This window comes from Rutilus rutilus (genome assembly GCF_951802725.1).
Source record: "Rutilus rutilus genome assembly, chromosome: 7".
NCBI classification, from domain to species: Eukaryota; Metazoa; Chordata; class Actinopteri; order Cypriniformes; family Leuciscidae; genus Rutilus; species Rutilus rutilus.
Window position 1 is genome coordinate 22,113,879 of NC_140221.1, and position 19,227 is coordinate 22,133,105.

Below are 19,227 nucleotides of genomic sequence, written 5' to 3' on the forward strand. Positions count from 1 at the left end.
AAGAACAGATGTTTGTGAAAAACAGATAGAAAAGCTCACCAATTAGACGGTTTATTTGGAGCGCAGTTGCAGCTAAGATGCTTACCGCACTACACGCAGACATACATGGTTGCTATATTTTTGGGGGCTGGGCAAGACAGGTTTTAATTTCTTATTCACACTCAAAGACTGAAACTGTTAGAGAATCAAGCATAGACACATCACAGAGGGGTTGTTAAATATAACAGAGGTACTTAAAAGTTATTTGTGTTGTCTGGCGTCTGCGTGTTCACATTTAGTGTGTGTTTGTGTTCTTGTATGTGTGGTTTATGAGAACACACGTGTAAAATGACATGGGTTTTATTACAATGTTATGAGGACACTTCCCGTGTGTGTGTGTGTGTGTGTGTGTGTGTGTGTGTGTGGCATTCACACCATGGCATACAGGAAGCAAAGCATGTGTGGAGTGATGGAGAGGAAGTGAGATAGCTAACATTCACCTACATCTTTTTGGCATGTGACTTAACACCAAACACTCACATAAGGTTTTGAATGAATTGCAGCTATCAAGATCATGAGAAACAAATTTAGTTAAATGTGTCCATAATTTTTACTAGTAATGTACACTGAAAAAAATGATTTATTGACTTAGTTGAATTTACTAAAAAAAATTATGTTAATTGGAACTAAGTTCAACTTGATGCATTTGTTTAAATGTAGCTAAAATCAATTGCGTGGAACCACTTACGATAAAAACATTTAGAAAATTCAATGAATTTACTGAAATCATTGAATTTACTAAAAAAAATGATCGTAAGTGGTTCCACGCAATTGATTTTAGCTACATTTAAACAAATGCATTAAGCTGAACTTAGTTCAACGTAATGCATTTGTTTAAATGTAGCTAAAATCAATTATGTGGATCCAATTAACATAATTTCTTTTAGTAAATTCAACTAGTCAATGAATCATTTTTTTCAGTGTACACCACAGTTCAAAACTGTGGGTATCATATTTAAGTGTTTTTTTTTATATATGTCTGTTATGCTTACCAAGGCTGTACTTATTTAATCAAACAGTAAAAAACAGTAATATTTTGAAATATTATTACACTTATATATTTAAAAAATGTCGTTTATACCCATGACGTCAAAGCTGAACTTTCATCATCATTATTCCAGTCTTCAGTGTCACGTGATCCTTCAGGAATCATTCTAATATGCTGATTTGGTGCTCAATGTTCAAAACAATTGTGATGCTTAGTATTTTTGTGGAAACTGTGATCATTTTTGTTCAAGACTCTTTCAATATAAATTTTAAAAGAACAGCATTTATTAGAAATGAATTTTTTTTTTACATATCTTTACTGTCACTTTTGATGTGTCCCTGCTAAATAAAAGGATTAATTTCTTAAAAGTATTAAAAAAACTGACCCCTAAACTTTTGAAAGGTATTGTATGTGTGAAATGAAGCTGTGCCAATGCAGTTTCTAAGGGCACTATGGCGTCTTTCTCCCATTTTTCGTACAGAATTTGTTATTTGAGCTCAGGTTTGTGAAGTGAGAATATCTCTGATCCTCTCCTTAGTTTCCATTCTCTCGCCTGCTCAGCTGTGTGAACAAAATGGACAGGTTATAAAGACTTGTATTCCCAAGGCATAATGTGTTTTTCTTCTTTCTTTTTGTCCCTTTTACATACAGGGGACACTCCACAAAGGATGAGATCTGCTCAGTATCCAACCCCTGCGGAATTGGATGCTTATGCTAAAAAGGTTGCCAACAATCCACTCACCATTAAGATCTTCCCCAACAGCGTCAAGGTCCCTCAGCGAAACCACATTCGTCGTACAGTCAACGGACTTGACACAGCTGGCCCCCGATACAGTCCCTACCCTTCTTCTCAGACCACTGCCAAGACTGGTCTCCTTGCCATCGTCAAAGTTCCCCTCGTCAAGGGCATCATCAAGGACTTTAACGGCACACGGGCACGTCTGCACCCAGAGGTGATTATGAATGCCGCCGGCGGCCCTTATGCAGCCACCTCGGCCAGCACTTTAAACCTGCACCACCTGTCGCAGGGTCCTCCCAGAGCGTCCCAGAATCCGCAGGGACTTCCTCAACACCCTCAGAATCTCCAGACTTTGCAGCAGCAGCAGCCTGGACCTCCACACCAAGGACTTGGACACAGACCTCCTTCCTCCATGCCACAACAGCTCCAGGGTCTTCCGAGGCCTCAAAATCTGTCCCACGCAGCTTCTTTAGGCCATCCTGGCGCCCACCCACCTTCAGCCATCCTGCTTCCTCAGCAGCACCTACAAAACCCCTCTGCAAGCCTGCAGGTGGGTGCTCGGAAGGTACCGGTTGCAGACGCCCCTCCTAACGTGACTGTTTCTACCTCAACCATTCCATTGTCCATGGCCGGAGGGCTCCACCAGGACCGTCAGGCGGACTTAAACAGCATAGTGCATCAGATAAGCCAGTTCTGCCAGGCTAGGGCTCAGGGCGCCGGTGCCACGTCGATGTGTGAAGGACAGATCGCCAACCCCAGTCCCATTAACCGAAATCTACTCATCAACGCCAGTTCTCGAGTCTCAGTGCATGCGGGGAACCCTAGTGCACTCGCTCCTGGTCTCATGCACCCATCCTGTGCTATTGGACCTCCTGATAAAGTAACTGCTTCTGCGCCAGTGAGTGCAATGCCTCCGCATAACATGGCTGCAATGAACCACATGTATCACAGCGATATGAAACAACAGCACCTACAGCATCAAAGCCATCAACCTCAGCGAAATCCCCAGCATCCACAGATGAGGTCCTGGACTCAGCATCAGCTTGCTCACCTTCAGCACATTTCAGAAGGGGGCGGACACCCCTGCAAACCGCAGAGTCGTACCTATCCCCCAGAGATGGGCATGGGGCAGCCTTATGCCATGAAACCCTCCAGCCCTTCATCGCCACTTGCCAACAACCACAGCAGCAATGCAATGCCACCAGGCATGGTGACGCACTACACCAACGGGCAGTACTACCACCAGCCGCCAGTGTGGGGTAGTATTCTTCCCACACCCAACAGTGACAGCTCTGGCTCACAGGACCTCCCTTTGCCCTTCCATGGCACTGGCACGGGCAATACCAACCCCACCCCAGGGATGGACCCCGTGGGAGGAGCGGCCCATTATCGATTAGTAGGGGGTGCCTTAATAGGGCAGACTAATCTGATGCAAACGGCAGATTGCATGGGAGGGGACTTCCAGACGCCCTGCTTCCGAGATCAGAATCTCATCCTGATGGGGAAGATGCACAGGCCACCCCCTATGGGCCGGGTAGTGGTCCCCCCCTCCGAGACGCAAGGCCAGCACCCAGGGTATAGATAAGCTTCAGCTCACAAGCCTCAGACACAGTCTCTCCTCAGTGAAGTCAGCCACACATGTACGTGTCCTCGACATCTTCTGTTAGTCTTAATAAAATTACATTACGAGAGGAACTAAATGAGCTCAAAATCTCAAGGATGATTGTTGATGAAAACAAAGAAAAAAAAATACGAATATAAACATGTCTAATGAAGAGCAGTGTTTTGTGTATTTAATCTTGCAAGTGATCAATTTATTTTCTTTTAACAAGTGCTTTTTGAGGCACTAAAGGGAATTTAGTTTAGTTTTTTTCCAAACTTGAGTCCTGTCTATCTCCTAGTACCTGGATCTCAAGTGCTCCTGGGTTATTTATGACCATCTTTCTTGTGTTAGTACTTACATTATTAAAAGTGTCTTGTGAAATAGATCACTTTTAAGCTGAGAGCGCCAGGCCTTCTGTGCATTGGACAACCAACTTGCTTTCATTTGAGAGATCTTTGTTTCAAGCCTGTCTTATAACATCAAGATGGCTGACAGGCTCAGAGCACTTCCCTCTTCAGCATGACACATTCTTTGTCCTTTATTTCTTTTTTCAGTGTCTGAACTATGTGGAAAAATGCCAATCACTGGTCCCTTCAGACTGTTCCTAGGTGAAAGCTCTTGTCATGTGTTCCTTTACACCAGGCACCCCTGTTTCTTTATTTTTAGAAATAAAATGTATTTGTTATGGGCTTTATGGATTTCTGTGTAAAATGGGAACTGCTTTAAGCTTGTGAAAGGCTGAAACATCACCTCATTTTGCTGGACACATTGTGACCGACAGGAAACTTAAAAGACAGGAACCGCATACATGTATCATGCCTCTTTTAGTGATGCAACAAATCAGGTGTCATTTGCATTCTGAGTCACTAATGTGAGTGAAGTTTTGTATAATGATTGTGAAAGATTCTCTCTTTTCTCTGTAAAGCTGTAAAGGCCAAAGGAGAAGAGCTACAGAGGTTTCAATGTTAAAGCTGTGCCATTTTCATTTTACCTAATCATTATACTCCTTTTATTTCCTAACATATGAGAAACTACTACTTGAATTGTATAGATGATTTGTGCAGTTTCAGGTGGGTCATATGTGGTATAGCTGTAAGTGGGTTTGCAGGACTAAACATACTACTGAAGGTGGTGTCTGTAGGCTTGTTACTAATATTATGATGTAGAAACTATGTACCAAATCAAGGGGTTTATGATCCTGCTTTTTCTAATTCATCCTTTATAATAACATAAAGTAGGAATTGCTACTGATTCTTTTGTGAAGTGTGCTTGAATTGACCAAATTGATCACTTGCAAGATCATTTGTGGTTAAATTAAGGAGGACTTTTTAAAAGAAAAAAGTCAAACCAGTGACACGGCAGGTGGATTGCTTATTTTATTGTACACTGGCTTATCTACTGTACTGCTGTATCTTTAAAGAAGTGTAATAACTGTGTATGAATGCGGCTGCATATGGATATGGGTTCACGGACTTGGTGTGCATGTGAAGAGCGCAGGTGTGTGTGTGTGTGTGTGTGTGTGTGTGTGTGTGTGTGCTGGTGGGTCACTTAGTCTTGACTCGCTGTTGGTTTGCCTCCCCTTAACAGCCCTCATGAAGCCTTAAGTATTTGGTCCTTGGACTTTCCTTTGACAACAAGCATGATTATGATAAAGGTATAATGAATTCTGATTTCGAAAAATAGACTATAAAGGAACAGCATTTTTCCTTGTTTATTTTTATTAACTTGAGCTTTTGTTGAATAGAAAAGCAATTCTTTAGAATTACTTTATAATGTAAACGAAGAAATAAAGAATATTTTATCGTCATTATGTTTTATAGCTGTGTGTAGTTCTGGGCTGTAACAAAATCTTTTTATTCCATGTTTCAAAGCTTCAGTTTTGCAATTTGTGCTATTTATAATTCTGAACTAGATTTTTTTTTCTTCATTATTTAAATCTTTTTCTTTTTTTCTTTTTTTTTGCAATTGCTGTGAAATGGAGGAAGCTTCTAGAAGCCTTTCTCATATCTGTCACTCTGTGGCTGTCGATTGAATGCGTGGGAAGAATCTGAAGAGTGCGAGAGTTGTGCTACTCTTTTTTGTAATATTGTAATAATAAAATAAAGTTCTAATTTATGCTTTCAGGTATGACTCCATTTCATTTATTGATTGTCTAAAAGCTGTTTTTTCTTCTTTAAATCTTCAACCTTGAACTGGTCATACATTTTCATATACCCTCATCCAGTCTTCAAAGACTTTTTGACACTGACTCTTCTCAATCAGTGTTTGCTCATCAGGCTTTTATATATGATGATATGACTTCATGTAGCTATTGCAGGGAATGCCAGACCATCCCACACTAAAAACAGGAAAGCGAACAAAATGAATTAGCTGCTCTTGTCACAAAATCACATTGCTTTGGCGATGAAGGAGTGAATGTTGTTGGTAGTGGTTACTAATTAGGTCTCTTCTACTTTTGCAGGTACACAACCTACAGGTAATGCAAACCAAATTAAAATTCTGCTCTCACTTCTAAATCGATGAAGAGTTTCTGAGGCATTGTCCTCACAAATTATGCAATGCAGGCCTACTTCAGTTCTGGTAACAAAGGTCTGCTAATTGTTACACCGCCAATATATTGCTAAAAAAATTCAATGATGACCGTTTTCAAGATGGCTTGTTTTGCATAGTCCACTGAATTATACTCACATTTTGTTTATTACTGTTCACAATACAAATTGTTAACATCTTTACACAGCGTATACATCCATTAACAGCTACTATATTGAGTAAAACTGCATGTGTGTTTCATGTTGAATGGAATCATTCTGTTATAATGTTGTGATGATGCTTCGAGGACCTCTTATCCTAATTTAAGAGAAAGAGCTCTTATTCAGGACTGAAAAGTCAACATTTAGAGGGAAAACTGCTCCCATTCCGGGTGAGGCCACTTTTCCATTGGCTGTCTCAGTTATATGATTATTTACAGCTTGTTTTATTTCAAAGGGATACAGCGCCGGAAGTGACGCGCACCGACCGTGCAGGTCGTCGCATATTTAAGCCGTCTGGTGCAGATGTAAATTTTAGTTACGCAACAGAGCACAGCAGGACACTCGAGATCTGACTGAGGTCACAGCATTTCAGCTCTGTAGTGAAATAATGGCCAATGACATGACCCATCCACAACTGAACTTTAGTGAGCGTTCAGTAAAACAAGTAATGTGCTCTTGTGGACGCTTCCGATTATAGTGGAAATAAGTAATGTTAAAGTCCCTGTAAAGGCAATTCTACAAAAAAATTCTAAACACATTATAAGTGCTAGAAATGTATTGCTAAAACATGTTACAAAGACTGAGAACTGTGAAGTACTGAATTGTGGAGTTAGACCGTTTAACATTTTTTCACCCTTGCTGTGAGCCGGATTTTTTGGGCGGGGCTAAAACGGGGGCTCGATGACGCACTGCGACCCCCTGAGCTTGATTGGGCCCCTACTTGATGACGCACGGAGTCACTAAGCCTATCGCTCAATCGCGAGTTACTATCAGACAGCCTACAGTTTGCTAGCTACTATGCCCACGGCTCTGGCTATGCCTTCGTCATGTAAATGCGTATTCCCTGGATGCAATCACTTAGAAAACAGATCGGTGTCCTTATTTAAATTTCCGAAAAATGATCATATCAAGAAGAGGTGGATTTATCTTGTGAAGAGCTAACGTTACCTTGATGGAGAGCTGATGATCACCACCACACCCGCCTCTGTAGAGATCAGGATAGTTTACTTTCGTTGGAGACAACTGGAATTCACTGATAATCCGCTGTTACTGGTGAATGGGGCCGAACCGACTATCTCCCGCTGTCCGCTTCGGCCTTCATCCTCCCGTCGCGCCGACATGCACGAGCTGTGCGCGAGTCATATTTCCCGCGAGTGGGCGTGGTTTCAGCGCAGCCAGCGGACACGCCCCCAGCGTTTGAGAGCTGGGACTACTGCTCATTTTTTCGAGATTTTGATACTATCAATGATAGCTTATTTTATTTACTTGGCGGCTTTTTTAATCATTGAAATTGGGCTGGGTGGCTAATTACACATTTTTCGGTGGTATGACAAACTCAGAACACATACTTAATTTTGACTTTACAGGGACTTTAAGCACAGTGGATTCATCATGTATGGACCTTATTTGCATTATCCTGTGATGCTTCTCGGTTGTTACGTCAGTCACCACAAGAGGGCGATATACACAAACAGTTTTCCACATTGCCTTAAAATCAGTCCAGCTGATCTTGCAATAAATTTTTTGCATTAATTAGCCTACATTAAATTATCTGTTAAAAGTGAACGGTACAGTAGGCCTATATGTAAATATATAACGATATAGATGCACTTAAATGTTCAGAAATAAAAGATTCTTAGCCAACATCTTTGTACAGTTTTGGCTACATTAGGTCATTCTAATTATGCAGTACATTTCCATGTCACCATTATGCATCTCAACTCTTGCATCTTGTATATTTTGTTGTATTCTGGTATATAGACACATTTGAAAGGCTGGAAAAACATGAAATGTGATTTTTGAGTGTTGGAAACTAGGTTGGCTATTTGTGGTGCTTTTACTGTACAAGTTTTACATATATTTTTTTAAATATTCATATTTTCAAAATGGAAATCGTATTAGTTTTATTACGTGACCATTGGGTTGAATATTACATACTTTTTTCTTTATTTAATTTTGAGTTTGAGAGGACAATGTCACAATTTTTTACTCTTTCTAAACCGACCGTTTGAGACACATTTGATGCTTTGTGGTCCAAAACATCCTGGGCTGTGTTTCGCAAAAGCACCATGAACTACGTTGATCGTAGAGAATATTGGTGGCAATGGTCTCCACAATCAACTTGGGCTCGCGATGTATTTGTGTGTCCAGTTAAACTAAACACATCAGTTTAATATCAACATTTCAAAAGATGATTCAAAAATATCAAAATTAATTTCAAATTGACATCCTCATGTTAGCTAGCTCTAAATCCTTTACTGAGCAATGGCTGACTTCAGTTCTTTATTTTCATCCTGCCCATTTTCTTCTTGCCACTGTGTGAATAATCAAATTATATATTTTAGTGCACGGGCTTGACCAAAATGTGTGCGTGTGTATTTATATATATATACTTTGATTACAACTTAAATTACAACACATGCATATTCATTTTAAAAATGTACAGCGGTCAAACGATATGATGACCCTTGAGGTGCATATGTTCTCTAAATGAACAACAGTCAAGTTATATCCGGTCATATAATATAATTATTCCTATACCAGTTGTAATGAAAGGGAATTGCAAAATAGATAGAGATTCTAAAAGCATCAGACGGAGGTAGAGGCCTCAGCTAGAGGATCCAGCTCCTGTACATCTCTGCGCGGTCGTCTCTGTGTCCAGCGCTTACTGAACGTTTGTAGGAGTCCACGCTGACTGGGCTCTGTAACAAATACATATGACATCATGTAGGATTAAAATAACACACACATACACACATATTTGTTTAACATTGACTACCTCTCTGAAGTTTAGTTGGGGAAGGTACAGTCGTGCATATCCCAGGATCCTCGTTAATTATACCCATGTTTCTGTTCCATTGGTTCCAGTTGACTTCCTCCACACTAAAAGAAAGATTGTTCATTGTTTACGGTTTCACTAACTGTTTAATAGCAAACACAGAGGGTAACACAGGGTAATGTGCATTATTATGTTTGCATGCTAATATCATCTTTTCATAATGTTTCATCCAATTTCAGATTACAGACAAATGCAAACTTCAGATGTTGTGGAAGCCACCAGGGTCACCTGAAGCACCAGCGTCGATCAGGCTCTTGCCCTCCGCCCAGGTCCTTCTCTTCCCCTGAACGAAGCTTTGTCTTCAGACAATGGGGGAAAATCCACTCCATGTCCAAGGTGGTGATTGCACGCTGTGATCAACAATCATACTTATTGCATAAATGAACAACTAATATGGCAAATCAGTTCAGTGTAGAAATGGGTTGACCGTTTTCATTTTGCATTTGATTTTACCTGTAGTTTCCAGATGCTAGTGCTCTCTACGGACATCTCCTCCACGCTTTGATTCATCAAAGCGATCAGCATGTTCAGCATCAGAATGTATGTCATCACTATATACAGAATCAGCAGTAAATAGAACACCTTCTTATATTTATAATCATTGGTGAACTCCAGATCTCCCATGCCAATTGTAAACTTGAACAACTCCAGAGTGGTGAAGGTGATGTCCTTGAATGTGGGCTTCTTGCAGTCGTCAAAAAGAGATCGCTTCATAGAATCCGAATCAAGGAGAGTGACCACGGCTGATGAGTAAGAAACAAATCATCACTGCACACTACCGTTCAAAAGTTTGGGGTCGGTGAGAAGTTTTTGAAATAAAACCAAGGCTGCATTTATTTGATCAAAAATATGGTAAAAACAGTAGTATAATTACAAATTAAAATAACCATTTTCAATTTGAATATATTTTAAAATGTAATTTATTCCTGTGATGGCAAGGCTGAATTTTCAGCATCATTAAGTCTTCAGTCACATGATCCTTCAGAAATCATTCTGATATGCTGATTTTGGTGTTTAAGAAATATTTCTTATCATAATCAATGTTTAAAATAGTTGCATCACATTTTTGTGGAAACCATGATACTTTTTGTCAGGATTCTTTGATGAATAAAAAAGTTAAAAAGATCAGCATTTATTTTAAATAGATTTATTTATTTTTTCACTTTTCACTTGCGATCAATTTAATGCATCCTTGCTGAATAGAAATATTAATTTCTTTATAAAACAAAAATATAACTGACCCAAAATTTGTTGTGTTATGATGAACATTAAATGAATTGCAATGAAAGAATCATGTACATTGCTGAATGTATGCAAGGGAGAAGGATACCTGCAGAGAACCCAATGAGGAAGACCATGTACACAACAAGGAATCGACGAATTTCTCCAAGAATCATCTGACAATAAATAAAGAGCGTACGAGTGTGTTACGCACAGGAAGTAATGCTGTAGGTCCTGTCTCAACTGTAAGGACTAGACTATACTACAAGGAGGCATTAAATGTGTTGCATAGCATCCTTTTAGCACCCTATTTTAGTGAAGGATGCTGGATAAGAGAGACAAATATCCCTTACCTTTTGTAGCATGATACTGTAGATTCCCATATGTTTGGACCCTCTGAAGAAATAGAGTAGATTTACCCAGCACAAGGCAAGACTCAGCACTAGAAAGGCCAGATATTCATCCTGACCAAAACAGTACAGTACAGCAGAGACCAAGAGAAGCACAGCCTGCAGAAAACTAATGCAACAAAAAGCATTTAAGTGGGAGTAAACACTGTATGCACTTATTGATTGAGGTTTTATGTAGTAAAAATGAGTTAAACTGGTGCAGTTTAGCCATGTGCATATAAAGAATACTAGTGATTTCAAAAACTTAACCTCGCTGTGATAAGTTTCAACTAGTAGAATTATTGGCAAAGAATGTCATTTCAAGCATGTATTAGGAAATGATTAATACTGAAATAAAACAAGAGTGAAGCGACTCACAAAAGCTGATCGGAAAATCCGTCTACGACCAGGGACTGAAATCTCGGACGCTTCCTTATCATATCTATTAACTTGAAAGACAAGGGAATGCAGTTATTTCTGTAAAAAGTAAATAATAATAATAAAAAATATATTTTGCATTTAAAGTTAAACATGAATTCGTTGTAAATCAACAGCATAATATTAAATAGATACATACCCCTTTAATAAAGAAGTATAGTGCTCCAATGAGAGTGATGATCTGTCCTGTCTGAAGCAGGTAGCCTTCACTATCTTTTCTATAATGAAACGGAGGCTTTAATGACTGAAAGAAAAGAGTTGGAATGAGACATGGCATTAAGTAGTGAAACATTTACATGTTAACAAGTTAGCATGCATAATGAGTAGTTTGAAGCTGGAAAAAGGTGATTGTCTGGTTCAGGTCAGTGTGCATATTTTTGAATGAATGAATGGGTCCCCACCTCCGGACTGTTGTGTATACCTACTTGGTTTTTACTGAAGTCTTTCCCTTCTTCGCGGTTATAAGCTACAGCAGTGAAGATGAAAAGGTAGATAATATAAACGATAAAGTTGAACATGAACATCCGTTTCGCAAATCTATTCCACTTTTCTTCAATTAGTCTGTTTAATGGCTCAATATGGAGCATCTCGTGGCGATTCTGAAATGAGATGAAATAACCAAACATGTTGCTATCAACAGCATTTATCGAAATACATATGCCAAATTAACATCCCAGTGAACAAAAATATGTTCAAGAATGTTTTGCTAATGTTCCCATTAAAGGGATAGTTCACCCAAAATGAAAATTCTGTCATAATGTAGGCTACTCAAAACTCATCATTTCTTTTTTCTGCTGAACACAAAAGAAAATATTTTGAAACAGTTGATGGACCCCATTGACTACCATAGTATGGGGGGGGGGGAAATACAAACATCCTTCAAAATGTTTTCTTCTAGGTTCAACAGAACATGTTTGGAACAACCTGAGATTGAGTACATGATGACAGAATTCCCCTTTTTGGGTGAACTAACCCTGTAAGGTATAAAATAGCCTAGTATGTTAAAAAACTTTAAAGTTATTAAAGACCAGACAACTTTAACCGAGCAGTAGGCTATATTATTGTTACTGGAAAAGACATTTGTTCAAAACTTTGAGAGCACCTTGCCAGAATGTTAGCCAAAATTCTGAGAACAATTCCTCTCAGCTGGGATTTTGCTTCAGTAAAGTATACAAAATCTAAGAAATTATGCATTTTTGATTCTAGAATGAATCAGTATGAAATGAACAGGATGTCTTCTCACGGGAATCTCACTGCCATAAACGATTATCTCCAGTGCGGAGTTCTTCTCGTAGGTGTCAAGGGAGGCGAGGTCATACAGAGATGAGCACACGGGACCGTAGGCCCATTCCGTGATCTTGCGGGACAGATGTCTGTGCCCCTTAAACTCCCGCTGTACGATGTGCTCAAACAGCTAGTTAACAAATGAAAAATTACATCTGAATGATTTCATCAAACAGGCACTTTCCAACCTACGCAAATAACATATAAGTTCAAAATTGTTTTATTTAGTCACTTTTTAGTCTTTTAGCAATGTGCTAATTTTAGTAATCAGCCATGCCCAGCAGCAACATCAGCTAAAATACATAGAACAAAGGAAATAAAATAAATAAAAACTTTAAACTGTGACTATAGGTTAAATAAGACAATGACTGTCACTGTATGACTGTGAATCATTCTGGTGTCTGATTGTCTGATGACAAATCACATGAGGACTGATCATCTGTACAAAACCAGGAACATCCAAAAACAGAACTGATACTTACTGGGCACGTACTGCTTCACTTCTTCAAATAAATTTAGGCATTTTGCAAAACATAGTGAAATTGTTCATATTCTATGACACTCAAAAATCAGTAACAACAGGGGGGAAAAGGTTTACCCTCAATTTTCCTGTTTTGGCGGCTAGTTGGATTGGTGTGAGTCCCTTATTATTTTCGATTTCTTCCAGTTTGATCTTGGGGTGAAGTTGGTCGGCTTTGATTAAGATGTGGTCATACATGGCAATGACAAACTCTGTGTTTTCAGGACTATTATCAGCTATGGATACTAGCGCGTGAAGCACCATGTTCCCATGAGAGTCCCTCTTCCTGACATCCACCGCCTGATAACTGTTGTCCATAAGGAAGTCCACAATGTCTGGCTGATTAGTGCAAGCGGCCAGCGACAAGGGCAACTCACCTGTGCACAGAAGAATCCACAAAATGGGTCAGTAACATTGAGAACATTATGTGGAGGATTTTACAATTTCTACTGTATAAAATTGTTGTCAGAATTATCCGTCTGCAAAAGTTCAACCTTATCGTTAGACCTACCAAAATAGAAGCACATTTCTTGATTGGGTTGAAAGAATTTCCCACAGGCCTTAGCATGGACATCGGCCCCTTTCTTAACCAGCATCTTTACAAATTTTGCACTCCTCCTTTCAATCGCAACATGGAGTGCTGTCTGACCTGCCAAAGAGATCAATCAATAACGTTGTAAAATAGATTACAGAGGAACAATGTTGATTTAAAAAAAAATGTACCAACATTTTAGCTAATATAAAACTAGATCTAATAATCAAATATTATGTAAAATGAAGCTATAATGGCACTAACCTTTGTAGAAACTGTCTGTGTAAGCAGCGTTGACGAGATTTTCTAAATCTCCCAGTTTCTCTGCAATGTCCAGCAGATGTTCAATAGTGTCATTCTCGCCTTGCCTCAAATTTAAAAGCGCTTTCAGCAGGGCTGTCTTTCCATTGGACTTATCTGAAGAAGAAAAAACTGTTGTTTTATTATGTATTAAATATCAGTCATGAATGCACAGTACTATTCTGTGTATTCTTTGTACACCTCCATTCAAAGGTTTGGAATCAGTGAGAATTTCTTCTTCTTTTTTTAAGAAATTGATACGTTTATTCAACAAGGATGGATTAAATTGATCCAAAGTAACAATAAAGACATTTATAATGTTTCAAAATAGTTCCTTTTCTACTGTTCTTGTGAACACTCTGTTCATCAAAGGATCCAGAAAAATATTTCCACAAAAATGTCAAGCAGCACAAATGTTTTCAACACTGATAATAAAAAGAAATGTTTCTTAAAGGGATAGTTCACCCAAAAATGAAAATTCTATCATTGTTTATTCACCCTCAAGTTGTTCCAAACCTGTATGAGTTTCTTTGTTCTGCTGAACACAAAGGAAGATATTTGGAAGAATGTTTGTAACCAAACAGATCTCGGTCCCCATTGACTACCATAGTATATTTTTTTCCTACTATGGAAGTCAATGGGGACCGAGATCTGTTGATTACAAACATTCTTCCAAATATCTTCCTTTGTGTTCAGCAGAACAAAGAAACTCATACAGGTTTGGAACAACTTGAGGGTGAGTAAATGATGACAGAATTTTCATTTTTGGGTGAACTGTCCCTTTAAGCACCGATTCAGCATATTAAAATAATTCTGAAGGAATTTTCTGATTGTGACACTGAAGACTGCAGTAATGGCAGCCTTGGTGAAAACAAGACACTTCTTTCAAAACTCTTACCGACCCCAAACTTTTCAACAGTTGTGTATTTGTTCTTGAATACAATTACATTGAGAGTCGGTGAGGCGTTTCATGTTTTTGTGCAGGTACTGATGTAAACCCTGCAGTTTCGACACCTCGCCACTGGACACAGCCTCAAACAGACTCTTGATGGTAAACCTCTCACGGTCCTGCTGAGCCGGTTCCTCTTTTACTTTTCTGATTCCCCTGCATGCAGAATGTATGTGTTAAAGTGACGATTTCTGACTTTATATTTGTCATACACTCCAGTGTGGTTTGATATATTAAGGAGCCCCACTTACCTGTCAAAGTGTAGGTTAAATTTAATTGTGGGTTGAGGTTCCTCTATGTCTTCCAGGTAGTTAGAATCCATGGGCCTCTTGTCCTTTAAGGCGCCTTTCTTCATCTGTTTGGCCTTTGACCTCTCCTCCTCTGTCCGGTCATCCGTCTCCAGAGTGAATGATGAGGTGTTGCTGTCTTTTGGTTTACTCATAGTGATGCCTTCTTAGTCTCACAGCAGAAGCTGTAAACTCCATAAAAGTGATATCATTAGCAGATACAGGACATTAGGTTTTAATTTCATACAAAAACGACCTAGGAAATGTGAGCCATGACCACAACTGGTGATTTATTTTTTTATAAGCAAATGGGACATTAGGTGTTGTGCACTGTTGGTAGTTCACGAAATGTTGCTTCCTTTGTTACTAATCAAATTACTATAATGATTTTATATAATGTGACTGAGAGTTGCTTCTATAAGAGTAGGAGCTACTTGAGAGTCATAATGTATCTCAGAGCGTCTTCTTGTTATAAGAGCCATTAAAAGAGGCAACCCTATGACAGGAAGTCTGAACTACTGCTGCTGCTGTTATAAATGGCTCACATTTGTTCATCTCATTGCTTTACATTGGAGGAGTGATTATAATGCAGCCATGATCACAAGAGCATCGAAACACATAACCCATCTAATGGATCTGTGGTTATCTTGAGTACACATTCTTCATCAAAATAAAAATGTGGATTAATGTACAGATTTTCAAAGATTCAAGAGATAGAACCAAATACAAAAGTCAGAAAGCAGGTTCAGTTTATATCGAGGGCTTGGAGCCAGAGGGGCGTAAGTGGCATTTTGGTCGAATATGAGTTATTGATATCAAAAAAGGTCTCGATGAGCTCTATCCAATGGTGCCAAAAAGACCTATCTGAGATCAAACTGTATTGAATAAAGCAACAAAACAATAAAGACCTAACACAAAAGTGTGAGTAATGTTTGGAGCCAGAAGGGCGTAAGTCCACACATACGCCCTTCTGGTTCTGAAAAATACATGTAGGTGAGGGTATTCCTCACACATACGCAGACTTCTACAATGCTCTGACAGTGGACAGTGAGTAGAACTAAACAAACTAGTGAACAGAAAAGCAAATAAGACGCGACATGATTCTTTGGATGTGGTCAATGAATAGACTCACAGAGTAAGTGAAATGGTTGAACAAAAAAGAAAAGTGAAATGAGTAAAAAGAACACGAGAGAACTGTCAGTTGTATAGAGTATTTGAAAAAAAAAAAAGGATGAATGTAATGAAATAACTCGTGAATTGCCAATCAGAAGTGTGCTTAGCAAGTTCAGTGACTTTTATTACAGTCTGTACTGTTCAGCAGATGCCCAGAATGGAAAAGTTAAATGAAAATTAATTACTTGTTCAAGTGTTATTCAAGTGTTAATTATTCAATCAATTCCCCTTTTGACCAATTCTTTTCTGCATTGTTCAGCAGATACGCCCAATATGTCCATAGAAGACTTGGAAATGTTTGGTGCCAAAAAGGCGTATCTGACATTTTTGCCATATTTTTTTTATTTTAAAATGTTTTAGAACATGTTCATTGTGTTAATATGCCATAAGTTTATTACTTAAATACTCATTCATGTAAGTATGCCTGTGGTTACAATGTTTGTGGTTTAAGGTTAATAATACAGCAGGTGATTGAAGTGTGGTCAAAATGTTGTTTTGTCTCTCCTGTAAAGTTTGTCAAAAGCCACTTACGCCCCTCTGGGTCCAAGCCCTCGATATGTGCAAGTGAAGATCTCTAATAGACCTTTGTTAACTGAATTATTGATATTCCGTCATGCTGTTATTTGCTATATGATCGCATCCAGGGAATGGGCCATGATTTTCCCATCACGGAAAACTTTCCCAGAGAATACATGGAAATGCATTTCTAACAGAATTCAGTGTCTAATGCATTGGATATTTTTCAGTTCAGAATATTATAACTTAGTCTATCTGTAAATGGTTTCATATAGCATTACATACAGAGGAAATAGACTGTAATCCTGCATTAAGAAACTCCATTACACTGGCTTTGGGTAATCATGTAGCACAAGGTCAAAAGCCCTTGATTTTGTAAGGAAAAATGTCCATAGAAACAAGCTACCATCTCTGTTTTGACCGGGTTCCTGAGCATACATGTGATCTATCTTGTGACATTTTACCATGCATCTCTCACAAAGCTGGTTTTGTATTTAAAAGATGTGTCATTTTTACATGAATCAGTTTGTTTAAAGATGATAGGACCACAGATTTTGCTTTTATAAGCCAATGTGACATTCTAATACCAGTGTTAAGATCAGCAATTATGCTTGGATGCTTTTTCAGTATTTACTCTTTCTATTCATTACAATTCATTTATAAAATTATTCTATTAACAGATAGTGAGAACAGGAGCTAATGGATCATCTAAGCACCAGTTGAAAGAGGAAGGGGACAAAAACTATTCAGATAGAAACAGGAAGTTACAGTATCGAAGAAAATGCAAAATGTACTATAGTTATAAATAAATGTTTTGAGCATTTATAATGAAGTATCTCACTTGCACATTTCAAATTGCTAAAATAGGGAGTAATTATTTATGTATAATATGAGTCATCCACTGTTCCTCATTTAGGGTATACACACTATTAACACAATAGATAACCATAAATAGACCTCTGGGATTTTAAAGACATTATTTAGATTTGTCAATTAATGTTTAATGTGCATATCACAGCAAAGAAAGGGTGCTTAGGATACTAAAGATATATGAAATCATTTTCAGTCTGAATGTGCAAGCAGACTGCTCTATGGGTGAGGCAGCATAGATCTAACAGAGGCGTCTATTTGATCAACGAATTATATCGCTTAATGTTGTTTTACGCTAGATGATGACCTAATATGCAATTACAAGATGCTGGATAGTCTTACTTACTAGAATATTATGACATGGCCTCTCTGCAAATTGGTTCAGATAACATTACAGTGTAAACAGTACATAAGACAGACACAATCTTGTCAGATTTAAAAAGACAAACTTTAAAACTGATCTGCAGAAATATGTACTAAAGTAGATCTCACAAGGACTTGTGAAGACATTTGACAGTGAAAACCTTTAAATTTTAAAAGTTCTTTAATGATTTACTACATTAGCAAAATCTAAATGTATTTAAATACTGCATTCTATTATGGTAAACCATTAAAATCCAAGAATAAAGTATCAAACATTTGTACTCACAAATCAACTTTGGTTTTCTAGTATCCCGTGTTGATGGTCCACTATGTTCAACTGAGCTTGCCAGAGGTATGATTCCTTGAACACAATGACGATGATGGCTCGCGCTCTCTCAGTTTCATAAAGGAAGAGGGTGAGATGTTTTGAGGTTGCTGAGAGCCTTACAGAAAGGCGGGTTTATTGATTTTTAGAGTGTGTTGTTACGTATGTTTTGCCATATCCATGCATGCCTTGTAGCTCATTTATAATCACCCAGTCCTACATATATACCACATAATGCACTAAAAACCATCAAGCTTCTACTTAAATTGCTTCACTTATCTAGCAACACTGTATTCTACTATACATCTGAACTATCCAAATGAGCAATTGTTCATGTGCTGGAATATATAATATATATAATCAAAAAGGTACCTTTCTGAACAGCATATGTCTGGTTAGTCATAAGTCATCTGCACTTGTCTGCTGAGACGGTTCTGAGAAATTTCACTTTTCATAACGTACGGTTTCCTGCATGACAATGGTGGACTGTGGCTGAGTAAGATGGTTTGGCACATATATGGTGGTTTAGGTGCACCCGTCACATGAACAAAATGAAACCTTGACATGCTGTTGAGGCTTAATGCACATGTGGTAAAGAATTTGCTCCTCGTCTTTATGTTATTTGAAGAAACAAACACAAACTTAATTTATAGCCATATGCATTACATGTAATATATTGTATTATATTGTAATTCTTTATTGTCCACCAAGGTGGAAAATTGGCTTTTTCTCACCAGCACATAAAATAACTATACAGACAGTAGTAAAAAACAGATTCATATTACATAAATATAAAAATACATTTCATGCTACTATTATTTGGTTTATCGATCACTTGTGGAGTTGAGAATTTTAATAGCGTTTGGAATAAAATACCTCTTAAACATTTTTATTAGCTATAGGTATTCTATAGTGCCTACCTGATTTCAAGGGCTCAAATTGACTAAAGAGAGGGTGAGAACTATCTGCAAGAATAATCATCACCTTCTTCTTTGCCCTTTCAGCATAAACTTGTACTAAGTGCTTCTGTGGTCTGCTGACTATTTTGCTTGCCATTGACACAATTCTGGTGAGTTTGTTCTTACAGTTAAAGTGATCGTAC

At 38.2% G+C, this 19,227-nt stretch overlaps 2 protein-coding genes across 10 annotated transcripts in view; one reads left to right on the plus strand and one right to left on the minus strand.

Annotated features, from left to right (window-relative positions):
* The window catches only part of fam222ba (family with sequence similarity 222 member Ba), a 64,803-nt gene extending 59,311 nt beyond the window's left edge, over positions 1-5,492 (plus strand). For all 9 annotated transcript variants that reach the window (XM_084414310.1, XM_084414314.1, XM_084414309.1 and 6 more), the window contains one exon: positions 1,679-5,492. In XM_084414310.1, coding sequence (XP_084270436.1) covers positions 1,679-3,351 — 1,673 coding nt within the window. In that variant the 3' untranslated portion in view covers positions 3,352-5,492. The remainder of the gene's footprint in view (positions 1-1,678) is intronic.
* Positions 5,493-7,496: 2,004 nt separating this feature from the next.
* trpv1 (transient receptor potential cation channel, subfamily V, member 1) lies at positions 7,497-18,590 on the minus strand. Its single transcript, XM_084414305.1, has 17 exons — positions 18,498-18,590; positions 18,087-18,243; positions 14,843-15,063; positions 14,590-14,747; positions 13,607-13,759; positions 13,322-13,459; positions 12,889-13,187; positions 12,250-12,420; positions 11,432-11,605; positions 11,146-11,250; positions 10,947-11,017; positions 10,533-10,698; positions 10,289-10,355; positions 9,412-9,701; positions 9,187-9,308; positions 8,899-9,002; positions 7,497-8,821 (listed from the first exon to the last, which is right to left on the minus strand). Exons 3-17 carry the CDS (start codon positions 15,031-15,033, stop codon positions 8,709-8,711), a joined length of 2,322 nt encoding a protein of 773 aa, XP_084270431.1. The 5' UTR covers positions 15,034-15,063; positions 18,087-18,243; positions 18,498-18,590; the 3' UTR covers positions 7,497-8,708.
* Positions 18,591-19,227: the final 637 nt, after the last annotated feature.

Bases quoted from the DNA above. Each gene is read 5' to 3' on its own strand.
- trpv1 (XM_084414305.1), bottom strand. From the start codon at position 15,033: ATGAGTAAACCAAAAGACAGCAACACCTCATCATTCACTCTGGAGACG. The intron at 9,702-10,288 runs GTATCCTTCTCC...CTTACTCATCAG, and splicing joins CCTCATTGGGTTCTCTGCAG to CCGTGGTCACTCTCCTTGAT. The intron at 8,822-8,898 runs GTAGTCAATGTT...TATTTGTTACAG, and splicing joins CCCAACTAAACTTCAGAGAG to AGCCCAGTCAGCGTGGACTC.